Genomic DNA, 23,075 nt, shown 5'->3' on the forward strand with positions numbered 1-23,075 from the left:
AGGTCTGTTTGCTCATCAATACTCTGATGTATCACTAGGGGGTGCTGTGTAACAACCACTAACCTCACTGAGGTCAAAAGCATTGAGGAATGATAAAAGCACTCAATGCATTTCAATAAGCAGTTACAGATGAGAGCACAGTTCTTATAATTACATCAGAGACAATAAAGCTTACCAGAAGCTAAACGTGCCCGAGCAACGGTTGGTGAATCAGGGGGCGGAGCTGGAACGGTGAGGTAATTATTCCTCTGTAACATCAAAAACCAAAGATATAAATCAATCAACAAGAATCATTTAATATCAATTACATTGCAGCTTTCAGAACAAATGTGCAATTTATCTGTGCCAAACATTGGACCCGCCGCTTTTAGCAATGGTGGTCCCCCCCAATGTTCGAGCTGTCACGGTTTTATTTCAAATTATATCTGCATATAGTTGCTAAAAAGTAAATAGGGACACAACGTGAAAGATTAAAACTATAGATAACTTTTAGATCGGCCAAATGTCATCTGATTTATCTGTCAAACCTTTCCCATCTCCTTTATCCTTCTGCGTTTGAGGAGCATCTCGTTCCATCCGTCCTCGTACGGATCGCCCACCAGTGTGTGTCGATTATACGACTGCAGCTGAAAACACATGAAAGAGTAGAGATTGATCAGTTTCCCTTATGCGAATGAATGAAGATCATTTATAAGCGGAACAGGAAGTGATGCGTGCTCACTCTCTGACGGGTCTTCTGCAGGTTGGTACGCAGGATGCTTCTGATCTCCTCCTCGCGGGACTTTGAGAGTTGAGGCAGCGCTCGATCTTCAATCGGCTTCTTGGGTTGGATGTTTCTGGAAAACATTGTGAAATATTTAATGTACACAGGCTCATATTTAAAGGTACTGTGAAGAACAGATGGGTGGTGGGCACTCACTGCATGGATACGGTGGATGGCATAGCAGAGGGCAGTTTGGATCCTCCGCCGCTCTCCACCAGCTCGATGGCCTGCTTCATCTCCATCTTGTGGTAGAAGGCAATGAGCTGTGGTTCTTTTGAACGCTCTCCTGCTATCAGACACTTCTTCACATACTTCTTATTAAAGCGGTTCAGCCTGGAAGGAAGGAAGGGAAGGGTGAGCTTTGATTCCATCACTGGAAATACAGATAACAAACCCCGGTGCTTCATCTCAGACAGAGAAGCAGAGACGTTATCTGAAATTAATCCAGTACGTCTGAAGAGCCGGGAGTGGATTCACTGTGCTACAGTTCATTGATGTATCATCCGACTCGATCATGATGTGAAACCGTGATTCTCAACCTTTTTCCTTGCTACGACCCCAAACACTCTTTACCCATCTTTCATTTTGATTTTGCTGTTACACTGATAACCATGTTAAGATTGAGCAAGGAAAATTAAAATAATTATTTTACAGAAACTCTTTTATTTTAAACAGCACTTTGGTCCCAAAAATTTTCCTTAAAATTGGCAGAGAGGCTTCTGTGTGAACACAAACACATCCTGTAAATGTTCTGGGATCGCTCCGTAAAGAGGACCTAGTAACATTCATGGAAAGCAGAACAAAAGGGCAGAAACAATGCCGTAAGGGGGGTGCCATAGTGAGGACGTTTGTGTCATTGCAACAAGTTGAGACAGGAATTTAAACGCAGATCAACATTTATGATGAGAAATGTCTGCAAACTAGACTAAAGCAGAGATCAGGGAGCTCCTCGTCACTATCAGAGATCATTCACCAGCACAACAGAACAGCGCTGTTTATCATAAACAAAAATGCACACATGTGGTTTATAGAGATAAATATCGGAAAAGCACATTTCAGACGCTGTGTAAAAAACCAAGTGCAGGACTTTATATAAGTCATGTGGCTTTGCGGGATCTTGTGTGAATGAACCACCAATCAAACGATCCCGGATAAATCCAAATGCATTTTTCGTGTATTTTCCGTAATTTCTTTACTGTAAGGGCTATACAGTGAAAGAATATTTAAACTCTGTTATATTGGCATTGTAAGCATTTTCAACAATTTAAAAATATATTTATTTTTATATAAAATTATTAGGAAAACATTTTATGCATCTTTATTTGAGATATGATGAAGCATACTGAATCCTTTACATCCCCCTTTGTGAACTCTGGCGCCCCCTTAAGGGGGGAGGGACCCCAGGTTGGGAACCACTGATGTAAAACAACTCACGAGTCCTAATGGTGCGTTCACACCAGACGCGGAAGAGGCAGCAAGCGTGAATTATTTACATGTTAAGTCAATGCAAAGATGCGAATGGGCATCCTGCGCTAACCAATCAGAAGCTTGCTCTAGTACATGATTACAGGAAGAAATAGAAAACAACAATGGAGGACAATCATCAACGCTATACGAGACATTTTCGTACTTTTACAGCAGGGAACTACACTGCGACCAAAATGGTCGCATATGCGACCTTTTGAACTGCCATTGCGACCGTAATTTTTAATGGGTCGCAAATGTGCTACCTAATGTTTTAGACAATATGCTATGATTTACTATGAGCATTTATTAAAACAGAAATGTGGATTTTAAGAATGTGTTTTATAGCGTGCTTTGAGCCTTCAACACGTTGGCTTAATTTTGCGTGAAAGCACGTCGTGTCTCTCCCTATGAGTGTGTGTTCGCGTGCTCTCTGTTTCTCAATGAATTTGGTGCGATGCAAAGCAAGCTCAGTGTCTTCCATGTTTCTGAACTTGAGCAGAGGTCTTTCTTCACTGAGGACGCGGGAACCGTATGGTTCCGGGTTTATATTTTAAATGGTCAGTTGGGTCCGGTTAGGACCTAGTTTAATTACTTTGGGTCCCAAGTCTGATTAATATTGTGTGTATAACCCGAGTCGATCGGAAAACGGCCATGAGCGCTACCGCGCTAAAGCTCGAGTGCAGTTTCAGCGTGCCTCCGGTTTCTATGGCGATGGTTCTTGTTATGACCACGCGCTGCATTTTCTCTCTCACATTTTTTTAATAATCTTATTATTACTTAACCATATCTTTTCTAAAACCATATCCATATTTAAAAAGTTTGCACAGAGATTGTAGCAAAAAAGCAGTGCTAATGTCAAGCCCATATTGCACTGAACGAGCAAAGCTTAAGCTGGACCCGGGATATAAAAACGCAAAGCAATGTAGAGTCTGTCATCGGGACAGCAAGTAGACTTTTAAATCTGAAATAATGAGTGGATTAAGCTTTTTTAGTCGGCAAGAAAGAAATAGAAAGATAGAACATAAGCATTAAAAGTGCCCATCTAATAGAAATTATTACCATTACAACATCAGTCATAACATCAGTCACATTTATAATCTATAGACCTGCACTGTCTATTAATATACTATACATAGTATTGTATTATATTGAGTTTGATAAAAGGGGTCTAATTGCTTCATATATCAGTGCAAAAACAGTAAGTGTTTTCGTGGCGCTTTGACAAACAGTGTCAGCTTTGTTAATGGCAAAGAAAGTTTGGGGTGGTTAGATTAATGAAATATAATGTGAAATTAATATTAATTTTCAATAAATCAGTATTGTATTGTGTTGTGTCACACATTATTAGTTCTTCGTCACATATATAGTAGACCATTATTTGTCAGTGGGTAATGTCCGGCTACCACCACAAGTAAATTTCAGATCTGTAGGAAACACTGCAACGTTTAAGAAAACAAGAAGGCATGTGGTTTAAAAGATGGCAAGTAAAATAAAAAGCATTTCTGTATGCAAAACAGTTTCATTATTGTTCATTATTATCCAGAGCGCCTTAATATAACTTGAAAAAAATATGTGCGACCAAATCATATTTTGCGCAAGTAACTGAAAAACTTGGTAGCGCAAGTGCCACCAGTGGAAAAGGTTAGTGTAGTTCCCTGTTTTACAGCAAGTAAAAGGATCTTGTTTGGAAGAAAGTGAGTGAGGAGGTGGAACAATCTATTAAGTAGGGATGTCCCGATACCACTTTTTCATTTCCGGTCAGATTACGATACCAGAATTCAGAATACCAGAAGCTATTGAGTGTATTAAAAGACTTTGAATATAGTGCATAAACAATTATGGTGCTTTTATTATACTTTGTCCTTAATAGCTTGTCAGTAACAACCACAGCTAACGCACAGTATCGGAATTGGATCGGTCATGTTGTCGGTTCTCGATCTGATGTCCGATCCAGCCAAAAAGTCGGATCGCCCCCGATCCCCGAATATCAGATCGGGACATCCCTACTGGTAAGTTTACTTAATTTGAGCTATATTTAAGCAATGTTCTAATAACTCCATAGACGGAACAGCCGTTTCTCAATGTTACTGAGACACAAAGTGTAGTTTTAAGATTAGTTTAAAGGTGACATAGAATGATTGAACGGGGTATTTATCCTTGTTCTGTGATGTGACATGTAGACAAACATTTTTTGTTTGGGTCTGTTATGCCTTAGAAGTTTCCTAAAAACCTCTCTCAGATAGCTCTATTAGGGTGGGGGATTTTAAACAAGTGGTTTTGCACCTATTTGGCTCCCCCTACTGGCTTAACTTGCAATCTCATTACTGATTGGCTGACTTTGCTGCCACACAAAAAATGTAGCCAATTATTTTAAAGTGGAGGGGCAGTGAGATGCATGTGATGTCATAAGCATCAGTTTTTCAGATTGGGCCGTTTTCTGGTTGACATTTCTAAAAGAGGAATTACTAGGAGACTGAGATGTTTAGCATGTCAAGCACTTTTTGTATGTTCGTGAATGTGGGTAGACTACAATTATTCAACAAAGACAAGGTAAAAATGGTTTTTCATTCTCTGTCCCCTTTAAGCGAGAATATCTATGTATAATATTCAAATCTGCAGTCGATTAGTAAACATAGTGCCTATTTGAACATTTGCTTTGAAAGGAGTGGATGAAAGCTTGGATCTGGCGGCCTGGCAGAAGTCCCCCCCATTACCCAAATTTATGCGTGTATGTCTCGAACGACGAATGAAGCGAGTAAACATAAAATGTTCAAGCGTCCAACTATGCGTGAATAGCATGTTTTTGCCGCCTCTTCCGTGTCCGATGTGAACAGACATTTACTCTCTTAAAAACATCATAGTGCTGAATAGTGCTGAAAGCAAATGTGTTTATTTAAATTATTTTCTCATCTCTATATTTAAATTATTTTCTCATCTCTATACCATTTTAAAAATGTACATTGTTATTTTTTGGTGGAACACATGCACAGTAACCATAGGACAAATAAACACAGTAAAAATAGTCTGTATGATTTTTTCAATGACAACAGTGCAGTATTTTATATAAAAAGATCAAAAATTTTAAAAGTCAAAATTATTGCTTGTTTGCTGAAAATCATTGTTTGACTTCGACAAGTCATGAACCACTCAGATCTTAATCAAACCTACTTGTCTTTCCAATGATGATGTCCATAATGTCCACAGATGTCCTCGATGCCCGTCAACAGGTGGTCCAAAAACTAAAGACACCGAAACAACACAAATGTATTTTTATTTGTTCAACACAAGCTACAACATCTACTAATAAAACACCGATAATGAGTTTATCTGATCTACAGACAGAAGGATGACAGGGAGAATGAAAAAGATTTTTCTGCTTGTCGTCGATGAGATGTACAGCACTCGAATAGACGTTGCCGTAGCAACTATCAGTTTAATTGGCATTGAATACATTTTGATTTGTGAGCAAATGTTGTTTTGAGTTGTGTTGCGGATGGACTCCAGGCTCTGACTTCTAAACGGCCTCCTTTTCCTAAACTAAAAAATTCAGTTAACAGAAAACTAGTTCAGCTTTAACTAATGGCCTGGGATGACAAACATAGCAGAAGTCGACATTAAAATAAAAAGCAGTGATAATACATTTAAGCATTCAAATGTGCTTCTCAATACCATTTTAATTGTAATACAGTAGCCAGCCCTCTCATCTACAGACATGCATTTACTAAGCACTTTATTCATACATTGTTGATATAAAAACATTTCAAGAAGCTCAAGAGTTTATTAAAAGTGCTTATAATGGACACAAACTGTAGCAAAGCTCTGTTCTGTATTTGTTTGTGTCCACAACATGTCAAGATGAGCCCACGCATACCGACTTCACTAGCTAGATCTCTTTTACTAAAGGTTTTGGTTAGATTATGAAAGCTGAAATCTCACGAAACCTGTCGAGAATATGTTCAGAAAACCTCAAATCAAACATTTTGTATTGTGATATGATTTTCAACACTTCCCCACCCTAAACCATTATTACCACAGAGTACCTGGACATATGAATTCTGAAGTTTTAATACTGGATAATAATCATTATAATCATACGTCAATTTATTTTATAAATTTTTTATACTGTGATATTTTTCTTTGTAATAAACAAGCAAGCAACATGCAACATAGTACTAACAATGACAAGACAATGAGTTTGAATCCCAATAACACAATAAAGCATCAAATACAAAAAAACGTAAAAAAAATAAAAAAATAAAAGTAAACGTAAAAATTACTAAATAAGATTAATATATGTTGAGTTGTACAGCCAAGTACAACAAAATATTACCATGATTTTAGTGATGACCAGGGCTGTCAAAATAACGTTAATAATGTGTTAACGCAAATTTCCTGACTAAAAAGCCAAATTTCCATGATCTATGTCCGGGATCCCGTGAGACTTGATAATGTAGTGCACACCATGAGTTTATAAAAATGTATTTTAAATGTTTGAAATGATTAAACAATGCCAATAAAAAGCTGTTTTAATTGTTGTCAGCAGAGGATTGGACCCAGAAATTGTATTCCTAACATCACAAGTTAACAAGCAGATTACATTTTGATGAATACAAACTAAAATTTAAGGCAAACAACAAAATTTTTTTAATGTCAAAAGAGTTTTAATGTCTGGAAATTCCTTTTAAAATTCCATAATATTCCAGAAATTCCATGACCAGTGGAAAGACTGAAGGTTGTGTTTGTTAACATTAGTGAATGCATGAGCTAACATAAACTAACAATGAAAAATACATCAAAAGCATTTTTCAATCTTAATTCATGAAGATTTCAGCATTTTCTAATAGATTTTTTTAAATCAAACGTTGTAACTGTTAACATTAGATAATACAAAACAAACCAACATGAATAATTGTATTGGCATTAACTAACATTTAATAAATGCTGAAAACTAGATTGCCCGTTGTTACTTCATGTTAGCTAATGCATTTACTAATATTAACAAATACAACCTTATTGCAAAGTGTTACCTATAATACTTTCATTTCAATAATATAACTTTATATTTTAGTGATAAGAATCTAGGGTAAAAAAAATCTTTAACTACCTCAGAAATGTGTAGATCTATCAATGTATTTATCCAAAGTGATTTACAGTACAAATGAAAGAGCATTCAACACCTTGCCCTAAAAAAAGCCAATATCTTGTTTAATGAACAAGATATAAATGCAATCATGATTTGCTGCCTTTTTAAAACATCAAACTGCATTTCTTAATAAGACTGTAACAAAGCTCGGCCATTAGATGGCGCTCAAACACAGCTACAGATGTCAGACAAACTCAAACTAATACAGTGGAAAAGCATTGTGTTCACAGTGCAAAAGGTCATTGGTTCGAACCCAGAAAACACATAATGATTAAAATGTATACCTATTAATGCAAGTCTTTTTGGATAAAAGTATCTGCACAATGCATAATTGTAAATGTTTTATGAAGGTTACAGTAATTGTGATTGCAGGCTGTAAAAAATCAATTTCATGACCTTAACTTAGTATAACAACAAATGTGTTAACTCTACAAATCTCCAGGTGTCCAGATAAAAAAAATTTAACTGAACCTGTGTGTGAATCTCTTCATTGATAGATCGCTTTGTCTCCTGTTTCTTCTTCACTGCCAGGAGATCAACCAGTGGTCGAATGGTCATACCCTACAAAAACAAAGAGTCAAAGCACAGAGAAAAATCAGCATGTGTCTGCTCACAAACAGTCATATTGAAATGAAAACGATTCAAGATTCATTCTTTAAAACTATACTGCGTTCCTGAAGCAATAATGTCTGCTTGGGATGCTGGTTATCTCAGATGGATACACATTACATCAAGCCAAACCATTAGACTACTAAAAAAACGCTGTGTCGTGACTGCCGTCCTGTCCTTGGTGTGTCAGTGGCCAATAGCGTGATTTCTCATACAGTGCTGAGCAAACATTAAGGACAGGACAGAGGTGACGCAATGCAGTGTCTATTACATTTCCATTTTATGACGTGGTGAGATTTTCCTCAAGGTCAGAAGCTGGCAGAGATTGAACTACACTGCAAGAGGTGATAATAACAAATGCAGCGTCATCCCTGGCAGAGCAAATCCTCTCCACCTGCCAATTCCTGTGAGCAGCAATCCTGCAGGGAGCAAAAACCACACCTATACCCAAACACAACGAGCCAAATACTCAAACTTCACATACAGCTCCAGATTAAAACCACATGAGCTGCTTACGAAGGTAACATTAAGACGCTGATGCAGTCCCGACGTAAACTAATGATTATTCTGCTTTTGAAACTCTAAGATTTGGCAGCATGTGTATGGCTTCCTCCACAAAAAGATAATCTCATGAAACACAGCAATACCAGACCAATGAAAATAATCTGATGTATAATTAATAAAAATTATTAAGATGATGAATGAAACTTACAATACTAGTAAGAATATAGAGAGTTATTTATTTACATTAAAATGTTTAAAACAGCATCCACCTAGCAACTGCATAGCAACATCATAACCACCCAGGGTATCCTAGCAACCATATTGCAAACCCTAGTAACCACCACAGGTACCTTAGCAACCTCTTAGCAACACACAACCAACCACATAGCAACCACATTGCAACACCCTGGATAGATAGATAGGTAGTTGCTAAGTGGTTGCCCTGGGGTGGTTGACCCTAGCAACCACTTACCAAAATCCTAGCAACTACCCATCAATCAATCGATCTATATATCTATTGATCCATCAATCCATCATTTCTTTCCCTCATTCTTACTTTCCCTTGCATTCTTTGCTACTCTTTCGTTTTTTTCTTTTTACAGGTATCCATCCATCCATCCATCTCTTTCTTTCTTTAGGTATCTATCATCCATCAATATCTTTTTTTCTTTCTTCAAGTATCTATCTATGCATTCATCTCTTTCTTTCTTATGCTATCCATCTATCAATCCATCTCTTTTGTTTTTCCTTCTTTCTTTCTACAGGTCTCTATCCATCCATCCATCTCTTTCTTTCCTTTTTTGTATCCATCATCCATCTCTTTCTTTCTTTCTTTCTTTCTTTCTCTCTTTCTTCCGGTATCTATCCATTCAGCACTTTCTTTCTTTCTTTTTCTTTCTTCCTTACTTTTTTGGTATCCATCTATCCATCCATCTCTTTCGCTTTTCCCTCTTTCTTTCTACAGGTATCTATCCATCCATCCCTCTTTCTTTCTTTCTTTCTTTCTTTCGGTATCTATCATCCATCCAACTCTTTCTTCTTTCTCTCTTTCTTCAGGTATCCATCTATCCATTCACTCCTTATTTAGGTATCCATCTATCTCTTTCATTCTTTCCTTCTTTCTTTCTACAGGTATCTATTCATCAATCCATCTCTTTTTTCATTTTCCTCTCTTTCTATAGATATTTATCTATCCATCCATCTGGTTCGTTTTCTTTCTTTCTTTATGCATCTATCCATACATCCACCTCTCTTTCTTTCTTTCTATCTAAAGGTACCTATTTATCCATTCACCCATCATTCTTTTTTGTTCTTTCTTTCTTTAGGTATCTATCCATCCATCAATCCATATTTTTCTTTCCTTCTATAGGTCTCCATCCATCCATCCATCCATCCATCCATCCATCCATCCATCCATCCATCCATCCATCCATCCATCCATCCATCCATCCATCCATCCATCCATCCATCTCTTTCTTTCTACAGGTATATATCCATCCATCTTTCTTTCTACAGGTATCCATCAATCCATCCATCCATCCATCTCTTTCTTTCTTTCTACATGTATCCATCCATCCATCCTTCTTTCTACAGGTATCTATCCATCCATCCATCCATCCATCCATCCATCCATCTATCTATCTCTTTCTTTCTTTTTCTTTCTCTTTCTTTCTACAGGTATCCATCTATCCATCCATCCATCCATCTATCTATCTATCTATCTAGACTAGGCTTTCTCAAGCAAACATACATTTTATTCAAACTTTTACCTCATTTAGTTTATTTTTATGCTTCTTTTGCTGTTTATGGGATAGAGTCGAGTCTCTGAGCTTCATATAAAGACTGATTCCAGATCAGTCATGTGTGAGACCTGCAGAATCTATTTGCATGTGGCACTTGGTTCAGATCTTGATGCAATATAGTGCAGTTACATTTATGCATTATCAGAAATATTTGATGTGCTTCTGTATATCATTATACAAACACACATCACAACTGAAAAAAATCTATCCCATTCATAACCACAGAACACATATTATAATCTAAACATCTCAGTATTTCTGTGTACTGTACACAGAGTCTCTGCTGGTCCTGGTGTGTTTTATCACTGCTTTCATACGGCAGAAAGCATTATGTTACAATATGAATCATTAAAAACAATAGTGGAGCGGGTTACTTTCTCTCTCGCAGCTCAGGCGTGGCTCAGTGAGATAACTTCAGCACTATCAGGGCTTCACACTCAACGCATAACGATCATGGCAAAATAAATATTAACAATCCTTGTTGTAATACCCGTTATACTGCAAAACTTAACAAAAACACAAAGCCGTTATTCTGTGTTAATGTCTGCTGCAAAGGAACCACATACAGCAATGCATATCATTGTGGCCAAATTAATTTAAGTGAACAACAGACTGCAGTATACTCAGTTTCACTAAACACACATGAACACATAAGCGACTGTGTCACAAACAATGGCAGACACAGATGGAGAATTTCTTACAGACTTGACCTGGACACTGACCTGCACAAACACAGTGAAGAAGATGACGGTGATGATGGCTGTGAGGAACATGTTTTTCATTGGGAAATGAACAACGTCCAGGAGGTAAACCAGAGAGAAGGCGATCGCACCCCTTAGGCCTCCATAAGCGATGATAAACTGGTCTTTTTGTGTCAGTTTCACTATACGAAACTTGTTGATCAGGAAGGTCAAGCCGACAACACCTATGGAAAATAAAACATTGAATTAACAGGCACAGCCCTTTTTGAAAAGATGATGTACACCTTTTAATTAATACAATTTTGGCATTTGTTTGGTCTAGAAGCATTATCTTGTTTTTTCGCAGAAGTGTCTGGGCGTGAAAATATTAAATACACTTTTCTTGATAGCATTTTACATTTATTGTAATAAAATATATATTTTATACATAAAATTATAAAAAATTTTAGGTTTGTATCACACTTTTATTGGTTTTACCAAAAACAGCCACTAGGTGTCAACAGTTTGCTGCATACTCTTGTCACAACTTAATAAATTACTGCCACTGGATTCTTATTACTGCTAAAAGGTTTTGAAATATGAAAACTACATTCTTAGACCTTTCCACAAATTTGTAGTTTGTCGCAATAGATTAGACATGCACAATATTGAAGTAAACTCAGGTTTCACGCTCACGAGACAACGCCAGTTAAGGCAAGCATTGAAATATGGGCCATCATAGGACACTTGATGAATAGTTCAACAATTAAATGGACAGTGATGATTAAAAAAAAAGCAATGATTAAAGATTTTCAAATCAAACGTTTTTCTCTTGTAGCTCCGAATCCTTCTGAATAAGAAAAACAGCCGTCTAATTTGGTGAGCAACGAACATACAAATCAATGTATGTTATCCAGACCCAGACATGAAGCAGAGGAGTTTTGTATAGAGACTGAAGAGGTTATTTTGTGTGAATGATTTCCTCTCGGTCTATTTCAGGACATCAAGAGCTTAACTCACCCATAACACGAGCCACCAGACAGAGGATGACCGTAGAGATCACAAAGGACCACTTCCAGTTGTGGTTCCCGGCCACAGTGGACACACCCAAGAAGATGAAGATGAGAGTCTCGCTAACACTGCTCCACATCTTCAGAAAGTACTTAATGGTGGTGTGGGACTTGTGGGATATGTTGGCCTCCACGTAAGGACGCATCACAGCACCACACGCGATTAGACTGCAGAAAGAAAACACTGTTTACTTTATGCAAAATTCATGACCCCATTAAAATTATTGCCATTTTGGAGCTAACAGGTCCCTAACATTGCAATGGTCATGTTTGGATGAGCATACTATATTATTATTAATAGTACAGTAAGACAATATTGGGTATGCATGCATAGAATAAAAAGTATACAATAGAGTACACTGCAGCAAAAATTATGCATTAAGAGCAGCCTAGCCATAATACAATAAAAAAATCGTATCATAATGTTATTTAATTTAAATTCAATGTTTAGATATCACATCATACAGTATTATCAATTTAAATGTTTATTTTTCTTTCTCTTTGTCCTACCAGTATTAACACAGCAGTCTGATGAGATAATACCTACAAGCAAATAACTTTATATAATATAACAGTCTGATCTCACACAAATTCGTATGTATTTTACAAGTTAGCGAATTCGTATTATAAAACAATAACGAGACCCCACCCCTAACCCCAACATCACAGGGGCAATTGCAAATCAGACAAAAATGTACAAATGGGGTTTTAAGAATTAATATAAATTAGCCACCTCGTAAAATACGTAGTGCCATGAAATATCGCTGAAAAAGAATCAAATCAAACCATAATCGTCTTAAGACTACAATACAATATGTACTTTCTCTGAATCCCTTAAAGATGTTTGTCAAAAGGTATATGATTAAAAAAAATTACATTTTTACAATATTATATTGTGCATTTAAAAAAAATAAAGCCTATTTTTAAAACCAGCCAGATTACATTTGTATAAAATTTACGTCTATTTTCACCCGAAATACTTAACCATGACAATAACGTGTAACGCCAAGCGCCTAGCAGTGGCAGAGCGACACAATCTCATTAATTTCAACGGAAGCTTGCCGACTTCCGGCGACACGAGCGAAAGTAACGGTTGTCGACCGGATGGGCGTGTCCAGCTTCACGAGAAAGTTGAGTAAAAAAAGTTTAACTTTATGCAAATGATAAACAATTTTCGAGCGAGACTACCAATGGAAGCAAAGCAGTGGAGTTCACTTCAAACTTCTATTGTCAATTACTGAAGTGGACGGTACTTATTTATGACAACCAGATTTGGAAACGCCTCATTAAAAGAGATGGGCGGCACAAAGAGAGAAAGTTGCTGGTGGTCTGAACGAGGCTTTAAGCTGAGGGTGATTTTGATGTGGTTGTAATACAACAATAGCCATCTGCAATAACTCACCATTATACACACAGTGGTGTATCGGCTCACATTTAGTTCATTGAATTTATTCTCAGAGACTGCAGAGTCACAAAGACAACTTAATAACAATTATATCCCATTACATTGTTCACAGAAGTCTGGGGGTGTGATAAAAAATTATAGGACACAAAAAATCTCAACCTAATACTTAATGTGAACTTTACAGGCCTCAAACCACTGCAGGTCTCAAAAACATAAATGCTGATCTCTTGACCTCCGACTTTAAAAGACCCTTAAATCATTTTTTATTATCAGTCATGTTAGCACAAGTGACAACATTTTGTAGGACTCAACAGTTTAAAGTCTCTGTGTAATCAATTATTTTATCAGTTAAAACCATAGACTGTAAAACATATGGAAGTAGTGTGTGTGACGTCATCCATTGGTTTGTGAAGATCTTTATTAAAGGAGACATATCATGCTAAATCCACTTTCTTAGCTCGTAAATGCATTTTGTTGTATATTTGTAGTGTTTAGAAGAACATAAAAGTTGAAATTAGTCTCTTCAGGTGCTTTGTTGATATCTTTATATTCTGTTTTGGTCATATTTTCCAACCTGTTCTGATTTTTCTATTATCTATTACGTTTTTTGAACAATTACGTCACAGTATTTGCAGCGGAACTGCTAAATAAGGATATCGACTCCCAGCCCAATACTACGAGCAATCCGCCATTTTCAATTTCTCGCTGCGATATTGTAGTCCAAGCTCAAGGATGCAGAAGTTACGAGAGAGTAAATCAAAATGTTCGGTTGTTGAACCTGTGCCTGGTTGAGTTTTATTTTTCACGGAAATGTCATTTTTTAATGCGCGAAGCACTTCAAGGATAACTATTTCACCAACCTCCACCAGTATAAAGTAGGATTTGCCGATAGACTTCGTCTGATTGAGGGATCAATTACTTCTATCTTTGGAGACGACGACCAGAGCACTTCGGTAAGCTGTAAATAACTTAAAAAAACAGTAAAGTACACGGTTGTCATGGTTTAGCAGTGCTGTTTCTCAATCCGAAGGCTGCAGCCTGTGGATGTCGCATGTGGTCATCAACCCGGGATTAAGTTATAGCATATTACAACAACTTACAATTAACTAAGAGTAATAGTCAACTTTATAATTGTTAATATTCTGAAATAAGACAGCCGGCATTAACACACCATTGCGATACCTCCATATGAAGACGTTTGTTCTGCAGGTTCGTCGTCTTCATTTTCATCTCGCTCCATTTACGACTCTGGCGCGAACATGTACGGCTGGATGAACAAGTCTTCTGTTGTTGACATTTTGTGAATAACGAGTGAATAAAAAGTTTCTGTGCCGCTAGATAATCGTATCTCTGCTATAAAACTACAAAAATGGCCGAACGGGGTGGAGTTTAACCGAGTGTCACCTCTGCAACCTGGAGAGGGGGCAGGGTATGACGTGCATTTAAAAAGACAGTACCAAAACGAGTTGCTCTCAGATGCACATCAGAAAAGGGGTAGAAAGGGGGCCTGTGGGGCTATAATAATGAGGAATTCAGACCCAAGCATTGCAGTTTCGCTTTATATAGACCACAAATAGATGATTTATATATAAAAAGGACAGATTTAAAAGCATGATATGTCTGCTTTAAAGCCAATCGCCATTTTGGCGACACGCATCACTCACGGATAACCGAAATTGGTAAAGAGGCGGGACGTGGGTAAAGCTGAGATGGCTGGTTGCGGAAACCAAGCCTGCCTAGCTCGACGGACGACGGTAGTGACAGCTGTGGCAGTTCACCCGTCACTCAAGTCGCCACGCACTTAATTATGCAGAACTTTAAGGCTAAATATAATTTAAACGGAGGAGTTAAAAAAAAGTTAGCAACAAAATTAACAAATTAGCTACATAGGCCAAAACGTTGCAAAAGTTGGGCATTTTAACATGTAGGTCAATGGGATTGATGCTGTTTTTCCTATCACATTAATATCTTTACGCTTTAAAACAGCTTGAATGTAAATACCACCCTGGCCTTATTAAGTCTATAAATATGCTAATTAGTCGCCACCTCCACTCTTTCACACCACCTCGCACCATAGACATAAATAGATGCTACATTCGTCAGTTTCTGACACATAACTACTAAGTTTGGTTTGACACAATACATACGTGTCGTGAACTGCACGTTTGCAGCACTAATCTTTTAACACTGATGTTAGCAGGTATACAGCATCACAGCAGCAATGTATAGACATAATTTATGCCTAGAGGGGTCATTCAGCAATTTAGTTTGTTGCTATGATACGTTATTGTGTTTTATCAGAGAAACCATACCTCACCATTCACTTGAATGTATTTATGGGGCACTTATGTCAATTTACATGCATGTGTCGTTGTCATGATGCTCTCGTGAATGTGCGTTGGAGAAGAAAATGTATAATAGTAGTTATTTTGTCGCATCATCAAAGTGATGATTGAACCACTGCAGGCACACTGACTATTTTAACAATGTCTTTACTGCCTTTCTGAGCCTTGAACATGGAATTTGCACTGCTGTCAATCAGGGCTCAGAAAGCTCTAATATTTTATAAAAAATATTTTAATTTGTGTTCGAAAGATGAACGAAGGTCTTACAGATGTGGAATTTTATAAGGTTGAGTAATAAATGACAAAATTGTCATTCTGTGGTGAACTACCCTTTAATTTCCTAATTAAATTTAACCAAACTAAACTACCATAATCTAAATAAACTGATCATGTCATATAGTATCTGTACAATAACATACTGTTAAGAGTTATTCATTTACTCATCCTTCAATATAATAATGCATACGACAAATCAGATTTTTCAGACAGTATTTTAACTCCATCAACATTTAGAAAATGAAGGGAACCATTTGGTTAACTGGACCTTTCGAGTTTCATCTGTTGAACATTTTAATTCTTCAGACCTGTGGTGATATACGGCTCTGTCTCTGAATCTGTCAGCACTGCATACTCGCTCCATTGCCAACTTTACTGTCACTAGATCATAACTCAAGAGCTGTTTATAGCACTGAAGTATTAACTGATATCTGACATGCTTTATTATTTCATTACAAGAGGAACCTCAGTGAATCCAAACACATCACAGGCTATTGATCAGATCTCATCTTATGGTGTCTGTGACAGGCCAGGACAAGCAGATTAATCACAGGATATTTCAAATCTGAGTTTTGCCCTCTTTCTATTGATTTATCAATTGTTCTTGTGCAGTTCTTTGCAAGCATTTTACAGGAGTTATGAAACCATAAACCATTCAAAGAATCCAAACATTCAGGGGTCCCACACCTTAGTTAACTTCAAATTCAAGGACCATTCAAGGACTTTACAGGTCTAAAACCCTCAAATTCAAGGACTAAAGGTGGGGAAACATTTCAAGTGAGAGCATGGTTACATCGTGTTACCTTTTAAGATACATTGTTACAGTTCCTTTTTGAGGGAACTCGCGCTGCGTCACTATGTGTACACTTTGGGGATGCCTCCAAGGGTAAGTGTGTCTGAATGTGTATATCAAATTCAACCAATGGTGAGGCTTAACGACAAAGACAGGGTGAGTCAGGAAGTATATCGCTATCTGAAATATTGCCAAAGACGGCGTTACAGGGATGCAGGAATATGGCAAGGGAGATGCAGTGTCTCGTTCCCTTCTCAGGGAACAACAGTTACATACGTAACCAGAGACGTTTTCATGTGTCAAACACAACTATGCACAAAAGCATTTTGGTATGAATCAACATTCGCATATAGAAGATATAAGCATTTAAAGTGAATTAAAGCATTTAGAAATTTTATGATATTATCCTACACTACACAGGGAATATGGATTTTTTTCCAGAAAACTTCTTGCATAAAATAGATTCAAGCACTTTCAATGACCTGTATTCTATGCATGTATATTTTCAAAAACTTCCCAGGGCTTTGAATTTTTTCCCCCAGATTCACAAACTTTTAAGGATTTCAAGGACCCGAGGAAACCCTGTTTAATACTCTGACACATTAAAATCACCATAGAAATTAAAATTAGACCCCATTTACTTTTTTACCATTTACCCCTTAAAGTAAATTACACCCGAGTCCATCCCAGTGGCTTGTGGAAAAGGACTTGAAACATTAATTTAAAATTAACCGAGGCCACTGATATTATACCCGCTAATATTATAATATTACACGTGAAGCTTTTATGACCGGACATCTGGAATTTTGGATCCAAGTGGACCCGTGAGGACGGCTAGTTTACTGGTCTTAGGGTATATGAATATTTAGCACATGTATTTCGAATAAAACATTTAAAGGGGCCATGACACAAGACTTTTTTAAGATGTCAAATAAATCTTTGGTGTCCCCAGAGCACATATGTGAAGTTTTAGCACAAAACACAATATCAATAATTTATTATAGCATGTATAAATTGCCACTTTGTAGGTGTGTGCAAAAATGTGCCGTTTTGGGTGTGTCCTTTTAAATGCAAATGAGTTAATGAAATTCAAACACTGATCACAATGATGGTGGTTTGTTGCAATTAAAACTCAATTGTGCTTTTCTCTGCACTAAATTGCAGTGCTGTGGTTGGATAGTGCAGATTAAGGGGTGGTATTATTATAATAAGAGCTCCTTATGACATCATAAGGAGAGCCAAATTTCAACAACCTATTTTGTCTCATGCTTGTAGAGTATGGTTTACCAAAACTAAGTTACTGGGTTGATCTTTTTCACATTTTCTAGGTTGATAGAAGCACTGGGGACCCAATCATAGCATTTAAACATGGAAAAAGTCAGATTTTCATGCCATTGCCCCTTTAACAGAATGCAATAACTGGCTCCGCCTCTGAAACGATGTTCAGCTGACATCACAAATCCCTTTGTAAGCCCCTCCCCTCCAACCACATCCATTTCAGTATCCAACAGCAACTTTTTATAATTCAATCAGGATCAAACTCAAGTCTCTTCCCACGTTGTTCTCTTTTATTTTACTTTACTTCACTTAAATTACAAATGAGCGACTGTAGAAAACTTACGCCATAATGCCCGACAGGTGGAAGACCTCTGCAGAGAGGTATGCCAAGTAGCTGTAGACGAAGACAAACAGAGGCTCGATGACTCGGGTGTGAGAGGTGAAGCGTGACGTGAACGCCGCCAGGAAGCCGTATATGGCGCCCACCACGATGCCACCCAAAGACACCACCAGAAAACACACGATGCCCAGAAGCACATCTGGGACGGTGATTCTGCCCACTTTCGAATACTCCTCAAACAGATGGTACAAAACCTGCAGGGCGAGAACAACAACACTTCATTAGAAATGAATTAAAACTACAAGCATGTCTGGAATTTAAACCACAGGCACTTTCTGATAAACTAACACTTTGTCTGCGCTGCGGGCACACGAACGCGATACTCTAAACTTGTGTTCATGGGCATCTTTTTTAAATAAAGACAGACTGTATTCATCCTATTTTCTGTTCTTACATGATTTGTCTTTCAATACTCACCACAGTGACTGCATCATTCAGCAGAGATTCACCAAACACCAAGATGTGGAGCAGCTCATTAATGTGGATCTCTTCAAATACAGCCAAAACGGCCACCGGGTCTACAGCCGAGATGATGGAGCCAAACAGCAGACACGACAGAAGGTCCACCTGCCCCAGGTTAGAATAATCCAGCTGACAGACCCCGTACAGGGCACCACCAATGAAGAAGGAGTTCCACAAGGTTCCTACCACTGCAAACATGAGGATGGTGCCCAGGTTCTCCGTGAAGGGCCGTATAGGCAGGAAATAGCCAGCATCGAGGATTATGGGAGGCAACAGGTAGAAGAAGAAGACCTTGGACTCCAGCACTGGAGATTTCTCGCCCACCAACTTTATAAGACCACCAACCAGCAGACCCACCACAATGAGCAGACAGCTTTCAGGCACGATACCGGACACTCTGGGAATCAGATGAAACCCTGAGAGAGAGAACGGGTGAGAAATGAGGACGGGAGAACTGAAGACACTGCAAGGGTGATAACCAGGTCGCCATTAAAGACGATGTTTGTTTTGTCTGTTTGTTTATTACTTATGAACTCCTGTTTTAGCAGCAGCGCAAACGTTCATGGGTTCGAACAAACAAATGGATAAAATGTATACCTTGTAATGCACTTTAAGTCATATTGGATAAACATGTCTGCCAAATGCAAAAATGTCCAAATGTAAATGTTTAAACAACATTGATGGATTAAAAAATATAAAAATATTTATCATATAAAGAAAGGCCTAGTCCACATGTACACAGGTATTTTTATAATAAACAGGAGTTTTCGCTCCTTCCTTTAAAACAAATCTCCAACCACATAAAAACGTGAAAAGATGAAGCGGTCAAAGCATGCCAACACAAAAAGTGGCGATATAACTATAAAGGACGTAGTAAATATTTTTTACATGTACACGAGGGTTCGCGTATAGTGCGCACGTGACACAAATTTTGTCATCAGAAGTGTGTGCAGACTGCATGCTAGGGCTGCATAACAATTATTCGCAACTAATGGTTTGCAGAATAAAAGTATTTGTTTACATTATATGTGTGTGTATAATAATTATGTATGTTTATATAAACACACACATGCATGTATATATTTACGAAATATGTACAGGGTTTCCCGCAGAACTTTGCAGTTTGGGTGGCCCGCCTTAACTAGGTCGTCCAAAAAAAATTTGCAGCACACAAGGCCGCCAAGTGCATCTCGGAGAATAGCGCAAATGTAGGGCTGTGACGATACATTGCGTTCCCCGTTAAAAAGACGTGCCTGAAACCGGTTCTGAATCGCAAGGCTCCAATTTTGTGTTTCATGCACAGCTTGTGCGTGTACTACGGCTCTGTGATCAGTAGGAAGTCCTTAAACTCATAGTGATTTAGATTGATGAGTCATTTATAATGTGAATTTAAAAAAGCAACACTTGTCAAACACAATCATTCACAATCATGAAAATACCTGAAACAATCTGAAGAACAGTGATATAAATATCCCTTTAGACATTTCTTGGAATTGTGTTTGTAATGCTACTTCTTCTGTGGCACAAATTGCCTTTCTACATGAGAGCGCCCCCTGGTTTTTGAATGTGGCGGCATTTCACCGTAATTAATTCATTGAGAAAACACGCATTTGCACGATTAATCATCACAGCCCTACACGAACGGCCTAAATGAGAGAAAGACGTGATCAGCCAGTTGATAAAACGCGTGTCCATGAGAACTGTAAGTGGACTTATGTTTGAGCAACTTGCTAGCTAGGTTGCAAGTGCTTGTTGGTTTTTTTGTTTTTTTATGCCTTTATTTTGGATAGTGTGGTAGTAGAGAGTTGACAGGAAAGTGTTAGGTGGAGACAGGGGAACAGGACCGGCAAAGGACCACAGAGCCGGGAATCGAACTCGGGTCGCCGCGAGGGCACTGGCGCTATATGTCGGCGCACTAACCACAGGGCTATCTGCGCCAACTTTTTTGAGTGTTTTTTAAAAATATTTTCATTTCATGACACGTACACCCCTCCTTTGATTGCCACGTCCCACCCCCTCGGCCCCGCCCAACCCTACCACCTTAACTAACAATTTTTCTGCAGGAAACCCTGATATACATGTATGTTTTTATATTTATATTAGGGCTGGGCAAAAAAAAATTTTTTTTTGATTAATCGTTTTTTACGTGGTCGATTCAGAATCGAGTCTCAAAGAACAGAATTGATTTTTTTTTCATATTTTTTCTGCAAACATTGAACGTAAGATTAACTTGAATCAAATTACTAGTCTTCTTCACTAAATGTCACCTTCTTTTTTGCCTTGCGCGATGTTACCAAGGAGCGAGAGGCGAGCCTGTCATTCTTTCATTCAGTGCTTAAAATGGCGGTTTTAGGTGCTTCATCAATGTTGATGCCACCTTCACATAAAAAGACAGAGGTATGGAAGCATTTTAGATTTCGCAAGCAAGACGATGACGATAGTGTTGTGGCTTTTAATTTATTTTGATGATTTACGCACTTGTAAACTTATGTTCACTGTTCTTTTTTATTAATAATGTATTTGTATTAAATCTATATTCATTGAGTTGAATCGAGAATCGAGTATAAAAACCGACCCGAGAACCGGAATCGAAAATTGAATCGAGAATCGATACCCAGCCCTAATTTATATATAATTTATATTATATGTATATATTAAGTATTCATATTTATTATTTTTTATATACACATGTGTGTGTATTTATATATACATATTTATTACACACAATACACACACACACAAAATACACACACAATGTAAAGAGAAACTTTTTTCTGCAACCAATTAGTTGCGATTAGTTGTTATGTAGCCCTAGTGTACATGCACGGCCGATTTTTGAAACCTTGCGTACATTGTAGACGTAGGTCGCGCATGCACGTACAGGATTATGTAGCATGTAGGCCATGACACGTATTGCAATTTGTCACAAAGCGCATGACGCATGTTCAAACGTCAGTGCATGTGTATGAGTCAGATTAACCAATGACCAAACCAGAAAAAGCTGTGGTTTTAAAAATACCCGTCTTTAATGCAATGAAGCATACTTGCATTAAAAATTATTACTTTAATGCAAAAAAACTAACATATTTTGTCATGAAAATGTACATCATACATCATGTGTTGTTTTCATGATATTATTACCTAATGTAGAGAACTGTCATTATGCAATATTTTCTAAGCGCAATGACGGTTGGATGTTTCCATAAGGCAAACACTGAAAGGTCAAACATAAGACCACATGCTCAAACTGTGTCACAAAAACATCACACACTTACAAACTTTCAAACACTTTACAGTCACATATATAAACACTGTTGTCTATCAGTGTGGCAAATCCGGTCAACCAGCGGTCAAAAACAAGACAAAGAGAAAACATTTATCTGGAAAGACATTTCTGTTTTTAGAAGTGAAATGTGTATTTGCTCAACTAAATCACTCTGCGCTGGAAATAACAACACAACAATGATGTGAATCTGGGGCAGCACCACCTGTTTGTATAATGGGGAGCGTTTGTTGAAACGGTTTGGTGCTGTTAGCGGTGCAGAAATAGACGATTCACCTTTAACCATGACCCTATGTAGTGAACAAAATTCCCGACCGAAAACGATATTGAAAATTGTGGATGCACTGAAAAACAAAAAGGACTAAAAAAATATAATTATTTATAAAAGGCTTTGTAATTGATTTAATATTGGATGTAAATTAAACTAAATATTCTTCATTAAGTTTATTTAGGTACATGCAACAGAATTTACCAGCTTTTATCTAAATAAATCTCTGAGGTCATTACTGCATGAAACAGGTGCAGATGTGTTTGTCACACAGATCAGAGATCAGTCCCAGGGGACAAGGGGCTAAATTAAAACCATGTCAAGCCTGGAAGAATATATGAGGAAATAACAGGTCTATCTGTAATGACTTCAGACGTCAACCCTGGAGCTCTGTGTTGGGGTGTTAATTTTATCAAGGCTCTTACAAATATACAAACATACATACAGATGACTGCAGTGTAGCCCTGGGCACTATATTTTTAAAGGGGACCTAATATGCAAATTCACTCTTTTATGTTTATAATTGT

General features: G+C 37.6%; 1 protein-coding gene across 1 annotated transcript in view; it reads right to left on the bottom strand.

The window, feature by feature from the left end:
* The window catches only part of slc9a1a (solute carrier family 9 member A1a), a 46,185-nt gene that overhangs the window by 1,557 nt on the left and 21,553 nt on the right, over positions 1-23,075 (bottom strand). The window contains exons 2-11 of the mRNA XM_065298999.2: positions 18,953-19,413; positions 18,479-18,729; positions 11,989-12,206; positions 11,011-11,213; positions 7,845-7,934; positions 5,399-5,469; positions 920-1,096; positions 722-836; positions 528-626; positions 176-248 (exon numbers count right to left, since the gene is read on the bottom strand). Coding sequence (XP_065155071.1) covers positions 176-248; positions 528-626; positions 722-836; positions 920-1,096; positions 5,399-5,469; positions 7,845-7,934; positions 11,011-11,213; positions 11,989-12,206; positions 18,479-18,729; positions 18,953-19,413 — 1,758 coding nt within the window. The remainder of the gene's footprint in view (positions 1-175; positions 249-527; positions 627-721; positions 837-919; positions 1,097-5,398; positions 5,470-7,844; positions 7,935-11,010; positions 11,214-11,988; positions 12,207-18,478; positions 18,730-18,952; positions 19,414-23,075) is intronic.

This window comes from Paramisgurnus dabryanus, chromosome 13, assembly GCF_030506205.2.
Source record: "Paramisgurnus dabryanus chromosome 13, PD_genome_1.1, whole genome shotgun sequence".
Classification (NCBI taxonomy): Eukaryota; Metazoa; Chordata; class Actinopteri; order Cypriniformes; family Cobitidae; genus Paramisgurnus; species Paramisgurnus dabryanus.